Genomic DNA, 22,728 nt, shown 5'->3' with positions numbered 1-22,728 from the left:
AAATATAATATTTTCCAATAAGAATCGCGAATGACAAATTTACGTTCAGTACGTACACTGTTGCCAACGTAACAAAAAACGAACGTCACGATTTTTGCCATTCCAAAGCATAGCTGTTGTGTATCCTGTTTATATATTGATTTCACTGGTGCGCTTGCGGCACTCGCTGAAGAGAAGTCGTCACACTATGTACTTCTATTCGTCCTGGGCTTGGACCGGAATTTTTCTAAATTGTACTTCTTTGTTTCTGAAGCTTGCACGGAATAAATATTTCTGCTTGCCTTCTGAGCCAAACATGGGTCTATCTCCTTTATTCTCTGGTCGGTTTATAGTGTGGTGTATGTTTTTTTGAACAGTTTATTGGTGTAGAATAAAGTTAATAAGTGTTAAACATATATTATTGTGTGTGTAGATGATGAATGGGTAAACTTATAGACTTAAATATTTTGGAAGATCCGAAGTGCTGGTGGTGAAGTACGTTCATGACGCAGTATACCTTGTACGAATGATATATCTGTTATCTATGAACTTGCAGGTTAGTGTTCCTTCAAAGGTATTTTCTGATATTGGGGGATTTTGGCTGATGTCAGTTAGTGGTAGTTGTGGGTCAGAATATAGTTGATTTAAGATTTGATTATATTTTTGAGTACTTGCGTAAGCATGCTTAATTTTATTGCTATGAAATGGGTTGATTTGAAAGTGAAATTAATGATTTATTTGGATCTTTAATATTACATTGAACTATTTTACTTAATTTAAAGATTCCGTTAATTAAATTATTTGCTTCATAATTAATTTACTTCCGTAAATGATGGCCAAAATGTAAATTTATATTGCAAGCGATAAAAATATTCTTTCTCCCTCCCTGTACTTAATATTATTTTGAAGTTTCCAACCCGATATTGATTGTAATTATATTCTTACATGTTCCTTTTTTTTTTTTTCGTGTTACATATATTAATTGGTGAGAAATAAGTGGTTTCTTCTTTCAACTTTAGACAATGTAACTCGTTGGTTATGTTGGTTCTATCGTTTTATTATCGGTCGTAATATAGGTTGAAGCGTATGTTTAATATATTGTGACTGAAGATTGATAGTGGGATAATTTGTCATTCAAAATTTTAAAGGAAGATGAATTTTAGTGTTGACGTACTAGTTTTATTTCCCCTGACAGTTATCAGGTGAGCGTCTGCAGCCATATTGAAAATCGCAGGTAGTTTATTTTCTGGTCACAATGAGTCATACAGCCACTTAGCCAGTGTTGATAGATATTTAACTTTTACACATCTGGTACTTTTGGTAGAAGGAAAGTTAGTTAAGAAGTTATAAAAATAGTGAGCTCGTTATTCTTTGTGGTGTTCTGACGTATCTTCCAATTTTTAATGAAGCCCAGTGTTGTGTTCAGTTTGTAAGATTTAATTTCTATTTATTGGGTACACTATTCAGTATATTGGAGGGGAACATTGCATAAAGTGTGATTAATTTATTTATAGGCTTAATGTATCCAGGTTTAGTTTATGTAATATAAGATCCCGTATTATCTCGAACCATTACTCAGTGTTAAGTGAAATAATAAAACCATACAGTAAGGTAATGTATTTCAGAACATAATTTATTAATGAATTGTGCAGACAGTATAAATATGTTAGTTCGGGAGAAAATAAAGTGTAGGTTTAGAATATAGTTGACCGAGCTCGATAGCTGCAGTCGCTTAATTGCGGCCAGTATCCAGTATTCGGGAGATCGTGGGTTCGAACCCCACTGTCGGCAGCCCTGAAGATGGTTTTCCGTGGTTTCCCATTTTCACACCTTAATTAAGGCCACGGCCGCTTCCTTCCTACTCCTAGCCCTTCCCTGTCCCATCGTCGCCATAAGACCTATCTGTGTCGGTGCGACGTAAAGCAAATAACAAAAAGAATATAGTTGGCTTGTTTGCAAAATTATACGTTCGGAAATGTCTGTTGTTAAAGTCAGTGTAAAATCGCAGTTGTCCAGCTTACCATGCTTAACTCTCCTATGAACAATGCTGACGCAGAATAATGTTGAATAATATGCCGCTACTATATCGCTTCTGTAGTAAAAAGGCATGTTGTTATAAACTTAAAAAAAAAAAAAAATAGGCTTCGATGAAAGCAGCCTTCCTTTAAGCAACCCTGTTGATACAGAAGTACACACACAAAACCTAACAAATTACTGTGTACCGAGCTCGATAGCTGCAGTTGCTTAAGTGCGGCCAGTATTCGGGAGATAGTAGGTTCGAACCCCACTATCGGCAGCCCTGAAGATGGTTTTCCGTGGTTTCCCATTTTCACACCAGGCAAATGCTGGGGCTGTACCTTAATTAAGGCCACGGCCGCTTCCTTTCCACTCCTAGCCCTTTCCTGTCCCATCTTCGCCATAAAACCTATCCTTGTCGGTGCGATATAAAGCAAATAGCAAAAACAATTAGTGTGTCAAGTCTCGTGCTACAGCCTATTTAGATTTATGTTTCAACCATTGCTTGTAGAACAAAACAGGTAACTGGAGCCTGTAATCAGTATGCGTGCACAGCCCTGCATCAGTAATGTGGGGAAGTACAAGCCGACTGAGGGGAAGAGACTTGTACCCCCCCCCTCCGGCACAGGCATTTCTAGCAAGGGCACTGCACTTGCGTCAGGCAAGGTTTGACACCAGTGATGTAGGCTACAAGGAACAATGCCACCTAATAATACTAATTTTGCGACCTTTAATGTTAGCACATAAAAAAAACATATCTGAGCAGCTAAAGGATCAACAGACTCGTAGTTAGCAGGCACCTATTCCCATTCTGGGTTTTAGTAAATACTGGGTAAAGGGGCATCTTCAAAATATGGTGATGAATTTGTGCAGAATGTCAAGATTTATTGGTCTGCTTTCAGTATACATGCAGAGGGAACCGAATGACGAAGTGCAGGCGTTCACTCTGCAAAAGAGGTTAGACATATTTGTGCGTGCGTGTGTGTGCGTATATTTAAATAACACCATTGGTTGAAATAGATAGCATCGAGAGAATGCCAGAGGCACCCACAGTTTTACCCAAATACCAACACAAGTTTAGGACTAAAAAATTCAAAATTCTAACACAGAACACGGAGTGTATTTTTTGAACCCCTAGAGCAAGAAATTCCTTTTTGAAAGCTAACATTTCAGTTTCATCTCACAAAGAAACAGAAAATCAGACATGTTTGTTTGAAATGTTTGTTCAAATATATATGACCAACTAACTTGACTGATCTTTTTTTTTTTTGATTTTTTTTTTTTGAATACCTATTTTTTCTCGTTTCGTTGAAAAAGTCAATTACTTGTGTGTATTCACTAACGTAATCTATGTTAAGGTATGTTTTTCATGTCCATCACTGCAGAAAGGGAATGATGTTGACAGGTATTGTTTGTTGTAAGCAACGATAAATATGGCAATGCCACAGCGTGCACTTCTTTCCCTCCTTTTAGTTTGGTTTTTGTTTTATTATCTCAGTAGCGACAGTCGGAGTCTTGCGTTGCTGTAGTAATGTAATAAAAGATTCAAGATGCTGAAAACTCAAGTATATTTACTACTGTGGTGCAAGGAAGGTACACGTCGTAGGACTTAAAATTTAAAGTGAATTTAATAAAATTTATTTTCAGTACAATGTATAAATTGATAATTTCTATCGTAGACACACGTTCATAATGGAAATGTGTACCGATTGTTTTGGTTTATTGCATGATTTGTAACACCGAATCTTGTGTGTCCCATGGAGAGATGAGCGACATCGAACAACACTTAAAATCAAACACAACAGCACAGTCATTATTACTGCTTCATTTTAAAGTCGTATTCGGGAGATAGTAGGTTTGAACCCCACTGTCGGCAGCCCTGAAAATGGTTTTCCGTGGTTTCCCATTTTCACACCAGGCAAATGCTGGGGCTGTACCTTAATTAAGGCCACGGCCGCTTCCTTCCCACTCCTAGCCCTTTCCTGTCCCATCGTCGCCATAAGACCTATCTGTGTCGGTGCGACGTAAAGCAACTAGCCAAAAAAAAAGAAAAATAGCATTTTAAAGTCTATGGATTTCCTATCTGCATTATTTGTTAAAAAAGTTACATAATATGCATTTAACTTGAGGTTGGGGTTGGAAGGTTATCAGTATGGCCAAGTGTCCCATTTTCAGGTTCGGAAAATATGTCACATTGGCTTTGGTGAAAACCCCACTTAAGATTAGTTTACAAAGTCATTGAACATTCCTCTGAAGCAAGATCACAATTATTTTTCATACGGCTCTGATTGAAGCGTTCAGAAAGTGCTCTTCTTCGAAATTCCCCCGGTGGGTGGGGGCACTAGAACAACACCCATGGTATTGCCCTGCCTATTATAAAATGCTACTAAAAGGGGCCCCAGGGTCTCTTAACTTGGGAGTATGGGTTGGCAGCCACGGGGCCGTTAGTTGAGTCTTGACATTGCTTCCATTTACGCCAGGCTCCTCGCATTCATATCTCCTATCCAACCTTCCTTGGTCAACTCTTATACTTTTCTGACCGTGACTGTATTGTGTATGGAGGCCTCAGAAGATATTCATTTTCACTACCTTTGTGGCCCATGTCTTTTATTTGTCTGATACCTTCATTTTTCTTAGTGTCGGACCCCTTCCATTTTTTCCCTCTGATTAGTGTTAATGGAGGATGGTTGCCCAGTTGTGCTTCCTATTATAACTGTTACGGAGATTCCATGCTCGACAGAGGTGAAGGAAGGTGTGGACATGAATGGGTCGATATAAGACAGTCAGACAGATTAATTTAAAACTTTAAAATCGGAGCTATATTTCTTTCTCTGCTATCTTTTGGTTTCTTTTCAAAGTCTCAACTGTACAAATTCAGGTACTAAAGTTTTGCTTACAAGCTAGGTACCTAACAACTTTTAGAAAATGAGAACAATCAACTAACAACAAATTAGCAAGCTTGAGCTTGCAGCTTGCTAATTACCAATTTTACATGAGCACAACTGCTCATGTTAACAAACAGTCAAGGTGACGGGTCTCCCAATTTCTTTTACGTCAACTTGAAGAGCGCTATTGCTCTATCAATTTACAGTTAGGAATCTATTTCCAAAAACTTCCAGGCCTATCAAAAGGCACAACCTACATTTTACAAAATCGAACAGTATTCATTGTTTTAAATGCTCAGCAGTCTAACATCTTTAAATGAAAAGACAGAAATAGAGCTTAACAGGGGTACTGAGTACCCATTCTACCAGTCCTTTGTGAAAAACAACAGGTTAAAGTTACTGGCCCAAAAATCAAAATGGTGACAAGGCGGACACATGCGCTCCTTTGAAAATCTTAAAACGCTATTTGGGTTTATGGCCTGAAGTTACAGAGGCTAAGCCTGTACTACTGAGGTGACTAGATGGAGAGAATATTTAAGTTACTGAAATTACAACATAGAAAAGATTACAATATTATAGTCACCTCAAAAGCTAATTGAAAAGGAGTTCGAGAGGGTATCTCATTTTCTATTCCCTGATTTCGGCTAAGTTTTGATTTGTTTGAAATTTACATTTAGAATCCGAAATTTACATTTTAGGAAAAATGAAATTACATTACTGAAGGTTTGAAACCTTCCTTTCGAGCTAGTTTTGAAAGACTAAAAGATTTTAATGAGGATCTGTCATTACCTTGAGCTGGTGAACTTCTTGAAGATAGATGAGGCGCCCCGGCCTCCTTTGCGAACACACACACTAGACTGGAGCGATGAATAAGACCACCTGGCCAGAAAATGTGCCACCTTTTATAGCCAAGGGGAAAGTTCCAGAAAGCTCTGGGCTAAGGCCCAACACACCCCCAATTCTTATTGGATGGTCAAATAAATAACAGAAAATTTTTGATTGGATGAAAAATATACATAATTTTCTGTTGGCCAACATCTTAGAACAGATAAATGTGTTGTAAACTTTAACTCACAAAAAACAAAGAATAACCAGTCAGTTTTGTAAACCTTAAAATACAAAATTACTCTACAATTTTAGGTCAGTCCTCACACCAAAGGGCATAACATAAGTTTATAGCAGCGACATCTGTAGAGAAATGTCCAAACTTCTTGTATTAATTGTTGCAAACTGTATATATGAGATGGCATCCTCCAAGACGCTTCATTTAAATGTACGGGGCAGGCATACCTCCAGTACAGACCTCTCCCCCAAAAGTTCTTCCTTGGGTGACACAGTTTAGAAAATTTGTTATTTTTAGAAAAATTTGAAGTTGAATTTTACAGACAGAATATTTCTTGATGAAAGTTCATTTGTAAGTAATTATGTCAAAAACAAGTCTTGAAGTCTTCCTGAAGCCGTAGAAGTCCAGAATGTACAGTACAGGTTTGACGGCAAGAGTGGCTGCTGCTGTTGATACGCGGGTGGGGTCTCCCGGACACCCCCCCTCCCTAGTACCCTCAGATACATCTCTCCCACTACCTTGAGAGGGGCAGCCATGGTGATAGTCGACACCGACCAGATATAGAGGCACTGATTGAAGGTGGAGTAGGTGGTAGTGTTACCGCACCTCAGCCCTTGACGATAAGGAGGGTGCTCAAGTACGCCGTCATGAAGGAAAGCGGGTTGGGCCCTTACCCCACACCAGCATCACTCGCCAGATGTAGTCACTCGACCGCATATGACAGAGAGGACACTGAAACAGTAATTTACTTGGTGTCAGAGACTGTTGTTATGGAGAGCGAGAGTTTATTTTTTAAGCTGCAGGTTCAGATGAGGTGGGCGACATCGAGGATGAGTGTGCTAATTGCAGGCTTGGTTTTGGAGGGAGGGGAAAGGTAATGGCAACCAGGCAGCAGAAGAAAACAAATCTTATTAGAGGAAAAGTTTTGTACAGGATGATATACAGCAACAAGGTGATACCATAGATGCATATGGGCGGGGCAGAAGGCCTCCCTATACCCCTTACAAAATAATTTAACTAATAAATTTTAAGTTACTGAGCTGTTAAGGAAAGAAATATAACTGTTTTCTTACTGCCATGGCTTAGAATCCTATACTGAAAAACAAAGATTTCATGCAGGTTTAATCTGAGAAAGGTGAACTCTAAATATTCTCTCAGTGGCTGGGTTGCTCACCAAAAATGTGGCCGGAGTTAAGAAATCCAAAATAATACATGGCCCATGAAATCTTGGGGGCAAGCTTGCTTGCAGGTACGAAATTCTTATCCACGATCTGATCTCGACCTTTAAATTGGTGGGCCTCCGTCCATGATCATATCTCTCCTTAACTTTCTCATGAGAAGCCTTAAGGTTACTTTTAGCCTTCTTCCCTAGGTCCCTGATATAATCGGGATCTATTGTCTCTGGCAATATCTCATTGAGGGACCAAAGATTAGACAGCAGCGTGTTTTGGGAACAAACTTAAACATGAGAGAGGCAGGAGTGAACTTGTGGGACTCGTGAACGGCCGAATTTAGAGCAAAAGATAACCAATGCAGAGACGTACTGGAATGATCTTCACGATGAAAAGCTATCAAAGCAGATCGAAGATTACGATTGACCCGCTCAGCCAGAAATGGTTGAGGAAAATAAGCGGAAGTAATTACATGGGATGTGGACAAATCAAAACAGAATTTTCGGAATAAGTTAGATGTGAAAGCCTCTGCATTATTGTAAACTATATATTGACAAGAACCAAAAGAAGCAAGGTTAGTATTAAGACAAGAAATGGTGGACTGAGCGGTAGCCAGCTTAGTCGGAAATAACCATGAAAATCTAGTGAAGCAGTCTACACATACAAGGATAAACTTATTCCCGTTCCCCTTCGATTGAGGGAAAGGTCTGACATAGTCTGTACAAACGCTCCATGGGGCGGGATTCCTGATGCCATGACAATAGGCCTAGCTTAATCGACAGTGTGGGCTTACTAAGCAAGCAAGATTTACAAGCTTTAACCATTTCTCTGATTTTGCTGTCCATACTCTTCCAGATAAACATTTCTCTGATCTTCTCTCTGGTTTTGAAGATGCCTAAATGCCCCCCTAATGGGGTCTCATGATGATATTTGAAGATCATGGGCACAAGAACAGTTGGAACCACCACTTTCATTTTCTGATCGTGCCTCGAAGGGCAGCACAGAACCCCATTCCTCAGCACATAAGGGACAACGTGTTCCCCAGAAGAAAGGGTTTCCATTCCCGCTGATTTTTCTTGATGTTACGAAACAACCTAGGGGCATCGGTCAGAATAGCACCAGCACCCGAAGGTATGGGCATGGGAGGAGAAGAGCTGTCCTCCTGTTCGCTGGTCTCAACATCAGTAGAAAACATGCGGCTTAGGCCATCGGTGACCACATTTTCTGATCCTAGAATGTGTCGCACGTCGAACTGAAAAGCAGAAATTCTGATAGCCCAATGGGCGATAGATACGTCTGGTACGACGAGGCCTAGCTAAAACCCAACTTAAAGCTTGAATTTCTGTTTCTAATTCAAATTTGGCATGCTGCAGATTAAGTCGGAACTTCTCCAAGACAAACATGACTGCAAGGACAGCAGCAACAGCAGGTGAGGAGGCATCGGTTTGGACTATGAATTTCTTAGAGAAATCGGGCATGGCTAATACTGGGGGTTTACAAAGAGCTAATTTAAGATCTTCAAACACAGCTTGTTGCGATGGCCTCCATTCGAACTTGACATCTTTCCTACGAAGTAGGTTTAGAGGCACCACCCTATTAGCGAAGTTGGGAATAAATTTCCTGAAGAAATTCACCATGCCTATGAACCTGGCGGTTCCGTTGACGTCCTTCGGCGGCTTGAAGTCACAAATAGCCTGCGTTCTGGAATGGTCGATAGCAGCACCATCGGGCGACACAATATGCCGTAAGAATGACACAGAAAGCTTAGCAAAAGCTACCTTAGATAACTTAACTGTCAACCCAGCCCTACGAAGGCGATTTAGAACTTCCTTCAGATGATCTAAGTGTTCTTCAAAGGTCTCCGAAAACACAACATCATCAAGATAATGATAAAGGTATTTGAATTTAATGTCGGAGATGGCTATCTAGCAGTCTAGTAAGGACAGCCGTGCCCGTGTGGAGCTCGGAAGGCATGCAGTTGTATTCATGCAAATTCCAATCAATGGCAAAAGCCATTAGATGTTTGGATTCTTCTGCCAGATGTATCTGATTATATACCTGGTTAAGATCTAAGATGGTTAAGAACTTAGCCTTGCAAAACCATGAAAAACAAGAATGAAGATCAGGAAGGGGCACAGATTGTTATACGACCTTACGGTTTAAAGCTCTGTAATCAATAACAGGCCTGTAACCACCTTGGGTTTTCGGTACAAGAAAAATGGGCGATGAATACGCCGACTTTCAAGGTTCAATAATACCATCTTTTAACATCTGATCAATGATTTCCATGAGTGCCTTCATTTTAGGTAGAGATAGCCTATAAGGAGGAAACCTAACTGGAATAGAGTTGGTTAGCTCAATCTTGTACTAAGTGAGGTCAGCGACACCAAGGTTTTCCGATAATACATCCGTAAAAGATTGACACAACTTTCGAATGCTCTCAGTCTGGTCCTCAAGTAGATGCTTCAGATCTAATGACATCTCACTCTGGGTAGGCGAAATAGATGAAAATGACACAGAATTACATTTCAAAAGAGGAATATTAATGTTACTAGCAAACTTGAATGTGCAAGACTTGCTCTGAAGATCGAGCACAAGACTGGAATGAGGCATGAAATCGGCCCCCGATAGTACAGGGCAAGACAATTGTTTAGCCACAAATTTTCCATATAAATTTTGTGATTCTAACTTTAGCAAAAATTAAGCCTAAAATTTCTAATGGTGACAAATTTGCCGAAACACATTTAATAGAAGACAAACAACAGTTCGGAAATTTACAACAGGCTTTCAATTTAGAGTACCACTCCTCAGAAATAATAGAGCTAATGCTCCCTGAATCTAATAGCGCCATAACAGGTTCATTATTTACCTCAATTTTCATATCAATCAATCAATCAATACTGATCTGCATTTAGGGCAGCCGCCCAGGTGGCAGATTCCCTATCTGTTGCTTTCCTAGCCTTTTCTTAAATGATTTCAAAGAAATTGGAAATTTATTGGACATCTCCCTTGGTAAGTTATTCCAATCCCTAACTCCCCTTCCTATAAATGAATATTTGCCCCAGTTTGTCCTCTTGAATTCCAACTTTATCTTCATATTGTGATCTTTCCTACTTTTATAAACGCCATTCAAACTTATTCGTCTACTAATGTCATTCCACGCCATCTCTCCGCTGACAGCTCGGAACATACCACTTAGTTTACAAAAACAATATATATATATATATATATATGTCACCACCTTATCAATACAAAATTTATTCACATTCAGCTAGTAAATATGGTCAAGACCGGTTTCGACCCCTAGGGGGTCATCTTCAGTTGACATGCATAAAAGATATATTTTACAAAAACATCACACATAATGATTAAAACTTAAATTAAGTCCAACTGATCATAAATGTTGGTATGTATGTCTTGGTACATTTGAGCTGTTGTATGTGTCAATCCTAAGTTTCCCAGCATACAGTGTCAAGGTAAGTAGTTAACTAATATACATCATCCATGAAATTACATGCTATTTTTCATGTTATCACTATCTAATTTGGGTTGTACAATGTGGAATGAGATATACGTACGTTTGTGTAAATTAATAGTAGTAAGTTCAGTAATATACATTAAAAATTGGTTCTTAAATTACATTAATTGATTATTGATCAGTCATATGAAAATGTAGAATTATTGGTTTGGACACTTGTGATTAAAATATTAGTATGCAATACCTTGTTGGCATATATCTTAAATACTAAAGTATCAGTTTATAAAGCCTATTATTGTTATTTTATGTCTTGGAATAGGGTTGAACTTTTAGAAAACTATTTTTGTTGAGCATAGGCATTGGATAATCTTGTAATTTCTACTTCCAGATACTTTGTTTTCACAACTTACATGCTTCTACGATAAAATCAACGTGCACCCTACCAGGACGCATAACATTCGACGTGTTCTTACAAATGTCACCAACTCAACATATTACGGCACACGAAAAGAAGAACATGCTCCATCAATAATATTCAAGACTCTTAATAGCTCTAACAACAGTAGCTGCCCAAAATATCGCCAGGCATTACAACCAAATATTACCTAAATTGCAAGCAGATTATACAAATACTTATCCAACCGCAATTATGTATATAGTTACATCTTTTTACGGACCCATTATATCGGAACATTATAACCAATCAAATACTGTTGTGAAAACTTCGTTAACCCCATTTTACCCTAAACAATGTATATATAGCACCACATATTAATAATGTATGCAATGTATTTTTAACAAGGTATATATATACCACTGTTTTAGTTATGTGTCCAATTTAACAAGATTATCCAATGCCTATGCTCAACAAAACAAATAGTTTTCTAAAAGTTCAACCCTATTCCAAGACATAAAATAACAATAGGCTTTATAAACTGATACTTTAGTATTTAAGATGTATGCCAACAAGGTATTGCATACTAATATTTTAATCACAAGTGTCCAAACCAATAATTCTACATTTTCATATGACTGATCAATAATCAATTAATGTAATTTAAATACCAATTTTTAATGTATATTACTGAACTTACTACTATTAATTTACACAAACGTATGTATATCTCCTCCCACATTGTACAACCCAAATTAGATAGTGATAACGTGAAAAATAGCATGTAATTTCATGGATGATGTATATTAGTTAACTACTTACCTTGACACTGTATGCTGGGAAACTTAGGATTGACACATACAATAGCTCAAATGTACCAAGACATACATACCAACATTTATGATCAGTTGGACTTCATTTAAGTTTTAATCATTATATGTGATGTTTTTGTAAAATATATCTTTTATGCATGTCAACTGAAGATGAACCCCTAGGGGTTGAAACCGGTCTTGACCATATTTACTAGCTGAATGTGAATAAATTTTGTATTGATAAGGTGGTGACTTATATTTATATTGTTTTTGTAAAGTAATATCTATAATACGGAAAGAAACTTATAAACAACATACCACTTACTCGAGCAGCTCTTCTTCTTTCTCTCAATTCTTCCCAACCCAAACATTGCAACATTTTTGTAACGCTACTCTTTTGTCGGAAATCACCCAGAACAAATCGAGCTGCTTTTCTTTGGATTTTTTCCAGTTCTTGAATCAGGTAATCCTGGTGAGGGTCCCATACACTGGAACCATACTCTAGTTGGGGTCTTACCAGAGACTTATATGCACTCTCCTTTACATCCTTACTACAACCCCTAAACACCCTCATAACCATGTACAATCTCATTTATGTGTTTACCCCAATGAAGATCTTTCCTTATATTAACACCCAGATACTTACAATGATCCCCAAAAGGAACTTTCACCCCATCAATGCAGTAATTAAAACTGAGAGGACTTTTCCAATTTGTGAAACTCACAACCTGACTTTTAACCCCATTTATCAACATACCATTGCCTGCTGTCCATCTCACAACATTTTCGAGGTCACGTTGCAGTTGTTCACAATCTTGTAACTTATTTATCACTCTATAGAGAATAACATCATCCGCAAAAAGCCTTACCTCTGATTCCACTCCTTTACTCATATCATTTATATATATAAGAAAACATAAAGGTCCAATAATACTGCCTTGAGGAATTCCCCTCTTAATTATTACAGGGTCAGATAAAGCTTTGCCTACTCCAATTCTCTGAGATCTATTTTCTAGACATATAGCAACCCATTCAGTCACTCTTTTGTCTAGTCCAATTGCACTCATTTTTGCCAGTAGTCTCCCATGATCCACCCTATCAAATGCTTTAGACAGGTCAATTGCGATACAGTCCATTTGACCTCCAGAATCCAAGATATCTGCTATATCTTGCTGGAATCCTACAAGTTGAGCTTCAGTGGAATAACCCTTCCTAAAATCGAATTGCCTTCTATCGAACCATATATGGCACAAATCCTGGAGTCTCAGAAGCAATTTTAAGTCATTTCCTAGGGCCTTCAAATAATAAATTAGAGGAAGTTTCTTTCTTGACGGATTCGTTGCCTGATTTGATGGGGACTGAGCCTCGGGAGGGAGAATATAGTGACTCAGCGGCTGAAACTAGTCACTTCCTATCACCTGGGTTAGCGGAGGCAGCACCAGAAGTTGAACAGGACGGTATGCTGTTAAGTGAAGTGCAATTCTTGGCTAGATGGGAAAACGACCCGCACTTGAAACAACCTTGGGATGGACCTGCTCCATTCCTAGTTCCACTAGATTTTACCAAGGGCACTTATTCCTAAGGTGTTCAGTCTATCTGCACGCATAGCACTTGCGTGTGGGGAATGTTCGGCGAGGTGTTGGCCGAGAACTGTTAGATGATGAAGGGGGCTCCCTGGCGACTCGAAATGCGTCAGCATACCTCACTCCTTCGGCTGTCACTGCCATTGCCTTGAGTTCCGAGAAGGTTTGGGGTCGAGAGGAAAAACATAAGTACGACCTATAAGGTGGAGAGATTCCTTCTACAATGGTTTGCACAATTTGATCTTCTGGAAAATGGGGAGGAAATACCCACGTATAAAACTTTTGGCCAAATTTTCTTCCATCCTCTGTACTCGGAAGTAGTACTTCTGTATTAAGAATAATATTGCTCTAGCTGGAATATAATTAGCCAAAAGATGGGCATGGAAGTCTTCAATAGAACATCTGGCTTTTACGATTTTGTCCGAGAGGACGCCTACAGAATAGGGGTAAATTATTAGGAGAATTTGAGAGAGAGAGGGAGAGAGAGAGAGCAAATACCAAAGCATGATTTGAAATTCAACTAGGAATCTTAAAAAGGATATCACCTCATTAGTAGAATTTACCGAGAACTTGGATATGCCCTTAAGCATCATGGCTAATGGGTGGGGCAAGCTGCTGAAACCTGGCGACATAATAGAGGACTGCATTGCAAGTTGAGAAAGTTCAAAAACTCATAAAGAAAGGTGGGAGTTGTCTTAGATGATCACACACTTGTTCCGATGGGGCATATGTTTATTGTGTAGCCACCGATTTCCTACTCTCGGCCGACCTATTAGAGTCCTCTTCCGCAGCCAAGTTTACAGTTGAAACAGGGTCACTTTTAGCACTAGCGGCCCTGGACAACAGTAGACTAACCACATTTGACCTATCAGACAGGTGTTCCACCAGATTACTCGCTTCCTTAGCATGCTCATTCTTCAATTTCAGAGACAATAGGTCCTTAGCTCTATTGAAAAAATGAAACAATTTAGCCTGAACTCTCTTAAGTTGATTAGTAGAAGTATCACTTACTTAAAAAAAAAACTAACGACAGAAGCTAGCTTGGTGATATTATCAGTGATCGTGGACAGAGCTTCATAAATATCTTTGTCTCCAATTACTGGAATACAAATGGGAAATTCTAAAGATTCCTTAAATTTGGCAATATCTGCCACAACCGTGCCCTGCCTGACTGGACCTTCCTAATTAGGAGTTCATAGATTAGTTCCTCCTTGCGCAAGTACCCAGGTGCAAGGACTTCCCGAGAACCAGACATAGTGACAGAAAATATAACAAAATTTTAAAAATACCAGCGACCAAAACAATTTTTTTAGAGTCCGGTATCGATTCTTATGAGTAGCCGTCAAAAGGGACTTTATCCAGACCCATTCAACCACGCTCTGCTACCACTTGTTACGGAGATTCCATAGTGGACAGAGGTGAAAGAAGGTACGGGCATGAATGGGTCGATATAAGACAATCAGAAGATTAATTTAAAACTTTAACATCAGAGCTATATTTCTTTCTCTGCTATCTTTTGATTTCTTTTCAAAGTCGCAGCTGTACAAATTCAGGTTCAAAGTTTTGCTTACAAGCTAGATACCTTAAAACTTTTAAAAAATCAGACCAATCAACTAACAACAAATTAGCAAGCTTGAGCTTGCACCTCCCATAATTACCAATTTTACATGAGCACAACTGCTCATGTTAACAAACAGTCAAGGAGACGGGTCTCCCAATTTCTTTTACATCAAAGTAAAGAGGGTTATTGCTCTATCAATTTACACTTAGGAATCTGTTTCCAAAAATTTTCAGGCCTATCAAAAGGCACAACCTACATTTTACAAAGTCAAAGAGTATTCACTGTTTTAAATGCTCAGCAGTCTAACATCTTTAAATGAAAAGACAGAAATAGAGTTTAACAGGGGTGTCGAGTACCCATTCTACCAGTCCTTTGTGAAAAACAACAGGTTAAAGTTACTGGCCCAAAAATCAAAATGGTGATGAGGCGTACACTTGCACTCCTTTGAAAACCTTAAAACGCTATTTGGGTTTATGGCCCAAAGTTACAGAGGCTAAGCCTGTACTACTGAGGTGACTAGATGGAGAGAATATTTAAGTTACTGAAATTACAACATAGAAAATATTACAAAATCATAGTCACATCAAAGGCTAGTTGAAAGGGAATTCGGGAGGGTATCTTTCTATTCCCTGATTTTGGCTAAGTTCTTTTGACTTGTTTGAACCAGAAATTTACATTTTAGGAGAAATGTACTTACATTACTAAAGGTTTGAAACATTCCCCTCGAGCTAGTTTTGAAAGACTAAAAGATTTTAATGAGAATGTGCCATTACCTTGAGCTGGTGGACCTCTTGAAGATGGACGAGGTGCCCCGGCCTCCTTTGCGAACACACACACACACTAGACTGGAGCGATGAATAAGACCACCTGGCCAGAAACTGTCCCACCTTCTATAGCCAAGGGAAAAGTTCCAGAAAGCTCTGGGCTAAGGCCCGACACACCCCCAATTCTTACTGGATGATCAAATAAATAACAGAAAATTTTTGATTGGGTGAAAAATAAATATACAATGGTATACTCACCAAAAACAAAGAACACCTAATTCAGTTTTGAAAACCTTAAAATACAAAATTACTTTACAATTTTAGGTCAGTCCTCGCATCAGAGGGCATAACATAAGTCTGTAATAGCGACATCTATAGAGAAATGTCCAAACTTCTTGTATTAGTTGTTGATACTTCATGTATCAGATGGCATTCTCAAAGGCACTTCATTTAAATATATGGGGCGGGTGTACCTCTTGTACAATAACAATAACCACCGCCACCTCGATAAGAAGAAAAGGCAAGGTATTTCTGCAATACCCCGACATTTATCAAGCATATAGGCAGATATTGTAGTAAGACTCAAGGAATTTGCTGATTGATTTTTAGTAGGGGCAGTAGCTGATTATAGGTAGCATATGGTTCATGGAAGAGAAATAGTAGTTTCTGATAAATGAATGAACGGAGCTTAAAATATTATGTTGTCTTAAAAATAAGCACATCTCCTGCTGTCAGGATGACCCATTTATTTTTACAAGTTTCTGCAGGACATAACATTTATTTTTTAAGGGGTTGTATCCTGGGTATTTACAGACTGTTTTTGTTATAACATGGAAATATTTTCTTTTTTCACAGTGAAATGGCTTCGAGTTCAGTCAGCCAGGAAGATGTAGAAAATGATTTTGAATTGTCATCTCGTCGGTCTAGGATTCGAACTGCTCGAGCCAGAACCGTCAATCCTCCCACAAGACTTGGTATGTGTGTCTGTTACTTTCCAATTTAAGTTTTCAAGGGCATAGGCCTACTTTCTTAACTTTTTTATTTATTCATTGTAGTTCTCTATCAGAAATTTTCTCTTTCACAGCGTTACAGCTCAGTTCACTCACAATAAACAATTAATGTTGAAAGGATTGTGTTTAGCAATTTAATGATGATAATAATAGTTATGATATTAATAAGCCCTATAATATTTTGCTAAATGAATGAAAACAGCTTTTCACCTCTCATTACACTTATCAGTCAGATCGACCTCATGGCAGACCTAATACTGCCACTGCACTACAGTAATATATCCTGAAGTTTTATAAGCTGCTAAATGCTTGGCCCTGTCTCACCAGGGTGAGATGGAGTGGATCCAATGAAGAAAAATTCATAGGAAAGATCCTTGGTCCACATCAAAATTCTGAGGGCAAATATCGCCTGAACACAAATGCAGAGCTATGCTTATGTTTTATGTCCATCTGTCTTGAGTGCCTAACACCAGAATATCTTGAAGAAATGTTCCACTCCATGGGCAACTGCAGGGAAGGAGGATCTGGCAAGTGTCTGTTAGACACTGGTTCAAGAAAGAAGTACTGTGTGTTTAGGACCAAGGTACAGGTGGAATAAAGGATCTTCTGGAAAGAGTGAGAAGGTGACCCGGTGCCGAGTGTGAAGGACTGCATTCTCCATCGAGGTGAAGTAGTACTGGAAATCTAGAAAGGGTGACTAGTGTTAACCATGGTCCTAAGAGGCTGAAATGATGTGTTAAGAAAATACCTTCATTTGTTGTAGATTTTAATACCATTGTCTTAAACAAGATCACTTGCAAAATCTGGAGAGCAGAACAACTAGCTGCTTGTGCCAACGACTTAAACTACAGCGCCTTCAGCTATTCTATCCTGAGCAACCAGTCTGTACATTTGGCTCACAATAGCATGTCAAGGCGGTCACTTAAGGCAATGAGCCTCGTAGGTTACATGCAAGTGAGGTATTTAAATGATCAATATGACATTTGGAATTTATTAATATTAATAGTTTTATTGCACACCATGTTTATAGAGGAAGCTTTTCATTAATCACCAATGTAAAAGTTTTATAAGCAATTGCATACGGTGCCTGTAACTTAGCATATCAGTTATAATAACTTGCCTAACTGTTAGTCCTTGATAAACTCGCTATTCGAACACGTCCTCGAAGAACATTTCTGAATATGGTATTCTTTCACATAATAGGTCACATAACCTACACACGTAGTTTGTTTGGTTCATAGAATGCTTTGCTCCAACACAACTTGAAATGGAGCTTGTGAACAGCCAATCTTCTGACTATATGGCTCAGTTTGTAGCCCTTTTCTATTTCAGATCCATCATGGCCTCAATCGTGTAGATCTCATCCCAAATGTCCCTTTTTTTTAACTTACTCATCAGCTTATTATATGCAGTACTTCCTGGTAAAGTAAGATTGTATTTCAGGTCCTCAATCAGAAAAGTTTCCCTCACAAGCTCGTAAACAAGACATGATCTTATCTTCTTTGATACACTCAGGACTTGCTTTAGTTATCTAAATTTTATCTTTTCCACATCTCTTAACTGTTTCATACTCAGAAATTCTATAATCTCAAGCCCATAGGTAACACTTTGACCTTAAAGAGCACCATGGCGGTCGACTGTGTGCGATTGTGTGATGTTCTCTGTGTCTTTCATTGCTCTCAGTGCTGCAACCATTCTAGTTCTAGGATGAAACTGCTGCATGTGGTCTGTAAGGTTACTCCTAGGTATCTGAAACTGCTTACTCTGAGAAGGTGGACGTTATTACATGATATATGCTCTTAGTCCTTTAGTTTACCTCCTTTCCTAAATACATTTAGTTCCATCCTTTCCTCATTAATTTTCATTTCATTCCTATTTGCCCAATCCGCTAGCAAATTTATTGCCTGTTGCAGTTCTATTATATCTTCAGCTGCATTTGCAATCTCATCAGCGTACAGGTACATTTTTGTGATGGTCTCCTTTATCTCTGGCACTACATCTGAGATGAAAGGATTAAATAAAATACTGCTGAGTGGATCACCTTGAATTACACCTATTGTCTGTGACATCCAGTCTGACATCCCTAGTCCATCATCCACCTGTTTGTAACAGTAGTCTGCTAACATGTTCTGTACCGATTTTCCTGCATATGATTTCTCCATGACAAATATCCTGGTGAAATCTCTCACTGCATTCGTCACTATAGGTCTTTTCTGCTCTGATGGCAGGCGACCTACATGCTGTCACAATTAAAATATCAAGGAAGGTTCAACCTTTTCAATACAAAACGTGTTGCATAAGATGTTCACAACATAATATTTATTAAATAGTTAGAACCGGTTTCGACGCTCATTGCGTCGTCATCAGCTACAAAAATCACAAATGGGCAAAGTACATGTCATAAAAATTGCATTAATAACTCTTGCATGGCTGAATACAAATGGTAGACTGCTTTTTCTTAAAAGCTAGAAGAACTTGGAGTAAAATATGATGTGATGTGACGCATAAAAGCATAGTAGTTTGATGGGTAAATATTGTGCATAAAATTGAACTGATGCTTTGAACATAAAAGTCTGAAAGTGATGATAAAACGATGTGGTAAAAACAAACTAGTAAAATTGTCCACTCTTCTGATGTTCAATTCAGGCACATAAGTCCAGGTCCGATGTTATATAGCAATACCAACAAAAAGATTTTGTCGAGTTTTTAACTTATAATAATACATGCTGTCAGGCGAAGCGGGGAGCATAGAACCGACCAATCCAGCACGACGCGGCGGGCCGTTAAGGGAAAGAGACAGAGGCCACTACTACAACGTTGCCAGGAGTGCCCTTGCACGCGCGCGTTAAACTTGTGTTGAATTCCACATAACTATGAAATACAGTACTTCGTATGTTATAGTTTGAGTATGGACTATGGATGAGTTTCATTATTTTATTTTATTTATTTTTATTATTTTATATCTTCGATGTAGTATGATACGAGTTAATTAATAATGCATATAACAAGTTCATTAACAACAGACCGATAAACAATTCATTCAAAAGTACAGAGTTACACATTTTTTTACTTTATTTTCTTACTTTACCTTACCTTATTCCAGCTGAAGTATCCATGTTACAGCACTCCGACACTCATCGTCACCGGAGCTGTCACCGGAAATATCCTTGTCACTCGACTCCTCACTGTGGCTGTCGTCTCACAGATTTATGATGGTATCATCCATGACTGTGTCCAATACCACGTCTCTTTTGTAATCGTCCTCTTGAAATTTTTACAGCATATGACACACAAGCCTTCCACTCCTGTTCGGTTACTTTATCCAGCTCGTCTTCCATTCAAGATTGGACGTCAGATAGTTTGAACATTTTGTTCCTTTTCCCTACAGCAGTTTTAATGTTTTCCCAAACCAGCTCTATGGGGTTATATTGACAGTGGCAGGTGAACAACAGTGTGACCACTTCTGTCAGCAAATGTATCAATTCCATACATTTTTTCCCTTTGGCTCGACGAATTTCACAAGAGACAGTAGTTCGACTCTGGTGTGATTGCTGTCATGAGGAATATTCCTAGCAGATAACCACGGTATAATATCAGCTTTTCGTGTGTTCATTGTAGTGATTCGTTCTAGCTGTGCCAAATGGTAGCTGGCATTGTCTATGCAATCATTGCGTCTTTGATGTTCCTTTTGTCAAGAGAGTCTAAAAACTTCAAAAACCACTCTTTAAAAACCATAGTGTTCATATCAGTGTGGTAGTCATCACTGGTCGATTTCACCTTTGGCCTAGAAACCACTTTACATTTCTGTAGAAAACCAATGTGACTGGAACCTATGTGACAAACAATAATTCATCCACCTTTCTCCACAGAAACTTTTAAACCTCCTTTACCCTATCTTGCCATATTTTCCTTGGAGCATAATTCTGATGAATGGAAGTCTCATCTAAATAAAATATATGGGCGAAGGGTCCTTATTCCACAGAAGATGCGTTTCTATCAAAAATGTTACTCTGGCTGTTACTATATCGGCTCTCTTCATTAAAAATCTTCTCCCATCGTTGCTTCTTTTATACTTGAACCCCATATACTTCAGTATCCTCCACAATGAAGTAAATCCCCTTTTAAATGTTATCTCTTTCTAAATCACCACGTAATTTGTTCAGTGTCGGGTATTCACCCTTTACGTAATAACTGAGGAGAGTTCTTATTATATCTGTATAGAATCCGTCAATTGCCTTTGTTGTACAGTTCCTTTTGATTCATTTGCGCGGTGATTGAAATGAGATGGAACCAGATGACTGGGTCCTGTCTTTATATTCCTTTACTATACGCTGAACGGTTCGCGTACTGACTTGATAGCTTCTGACACTCTCTGCTGCACTGTGTACACACTCACTAAAGGGCCATTATTTTCTGCTTCCTTTTGAAAATATTCATGAACATTTCTGATCATTTTTCTACCCTGGCTCTTTATCTTCTTTCTCTTCACCATTGTAAGATATATAGTGCAGTTATTACAACAACATAGAGCAACGCAAATAGGAACAATATAATAGAAACAAACTAACGTTGCATCACATGCCACGAACCCATTGATCGAAGAATGCAGTAAAAGACTCAGCAAGAATTACTCATAAAACAAGAATAATCCTAGAACAAACTCGTCAGACAAGCTTTTTGTAATACCCACACTAGGGTGTCCCTTATTTTTCAAAGTTTTAATTTTACAATGCATTGTTTTATTCATTTGGGCCTAAAACACCCGAAAACAATTTTTTTCCTTATGTGGAACAGTGCAACCCGTGCTGACTCGCGCGCCAACATGTCCATACAAGTTGCATCATTAGAGTGATGCGCTCTCGTTGTTATTGTCGCTTAGTTTTCGCTTATCAGGTAGCTATCACGGATTGTTTTATATTTCGAAGATGTCTGTGGAACTAAGGAGCAATAAAAAAAAAGCATTTTCTTGGTTGGTGAAGTAAATCACCAAATAACAGGCGCAAAATTACCATCTAATCGTCAACTTCTCGCTGTTCTATTTTTCAACATACGTGAGGTTAAGATGACTGTTAGTGAAAGAGGAAATCTTGTCATTCGGGAGTGCAGTATATTCTGGGAAAAGGCTAGAATACTTACCAGATCTGTGCTTAATAGTGTTAAGAAGTTAGTGGATCTTTATCAGGTCTGGCGAGAACTGTAAAAAAAATAGCAAGAAGATTCAGGATTTACATAGGCACCGCGAAGAGAATTTTGAACTTGTCACAGGTGAACATGTAGTGGAAGTGGAAAGTGTTTTTTGAAGACTTTATTTGTAAAGTATGATATATTGTTTTATTTGTAATGACCTAACCTGTATGTGTAATATTTGTAACATATGCATTTGTAAATAGTAGTATTCAGTTCTATATTACTGGAGGTATCCAGAAACTTCGAGGAACACCTACTCCATCTCAACAAAGTGCTTGAAAGACTGCGTAAAGCAGGTCTAACCCTCAAGGCATCCAAGGTTTCCTTTGCACAACCCCAGATGTCCTTCTTAGGACATATTGTGTCGGGAAGGGGTGTCTCTATCGATCAGTCTCGTACTGCCGCCATCCAGAATTTTTCCCCTCCAAAGGACGTCAAGGCTGTAGCCAGATTCATTGGCATGGTTAATTTCTTTCGCAAATTCATTCCTAGTTTTGCTGAATGTGCAGCCCCATTAAATGCTTTGAGAAGAAAAGACGCCAAATTTGTGTGGGGTGATGTCTAACGCGAAGCCTTCATGGACTTGAAATCTGCCTTATGTAACGCTCCGGTACTGGCTATGCCAGACTTTTCTAAACGCTTCATCCTTCAGATGGACGCCTCTTCCTCAGGCATATCCGGTGTTCTTCAGGAATTTCAAGAAGGGCGTCGTCCTATTTCTTATGCTTCACGTGCCCTGAATCCTGCTGAGCGAAATTATTCCATTTATGAGTTGGTAGCCTTGGCCGTTAGAACGCTTCAGAACGTACCTGGAATATCTTCCT

General features: G+C 38.6%; 1 protein-coding gene across 5 annotated transcripts in view; it reads left to right on the top strand.

The window, feature by feature from the left end:
- Positions 1-326: 326 nt before the first annotated feature.
- The window catches only part of LOC136866267 (PRKC apoptosis WT1 regulator protein), a 303,714-nt gene continuing 281,312 nt past the window's right edge, over positions 327-22,728 (top strand). For 2 of the 5 annotated variants that reach the window (XM_067143081.2, XM_067143080.2), the window contains exons 1-2: positions 1,227-1,408; positions 16,563-16,681. In XM_067143081.2, coding sequence (XP_066999182.1) covers positions 1,383-1,408; positions 16,563-16,681 — 145 coding nt within the window. In that variant the 5' untranslated portion in view covers positions 1,227-1,382. Of the gene's footprint in view, positions 536-1,226; positions 1,409-16,562; positions 16,682-22,728 lie in introns of those variants that run through there. The other 3 variants (XM_067143079.2, XM_067143077.2, XM_067143078.2) reach the window with 2 other exon arrangements.

This window comes from Anabrus simplex, chromosome 3, assembly GCF_040414725.1.
Source record: "Anabrus simplex isolate iqAnaSimp1 chromosome 3, ASM4041472v1, whole genome shotgun sequence".
Lineage (NCBI taxonomy): Eukaryota > Metazoa > Arthropoda > Insecta > Orthoptera > Tettigoniidae > Anabrus > Anabrus simplex.
This window is presented reverse-complemented; position numbering and strand designations above follow the sequence as displayed.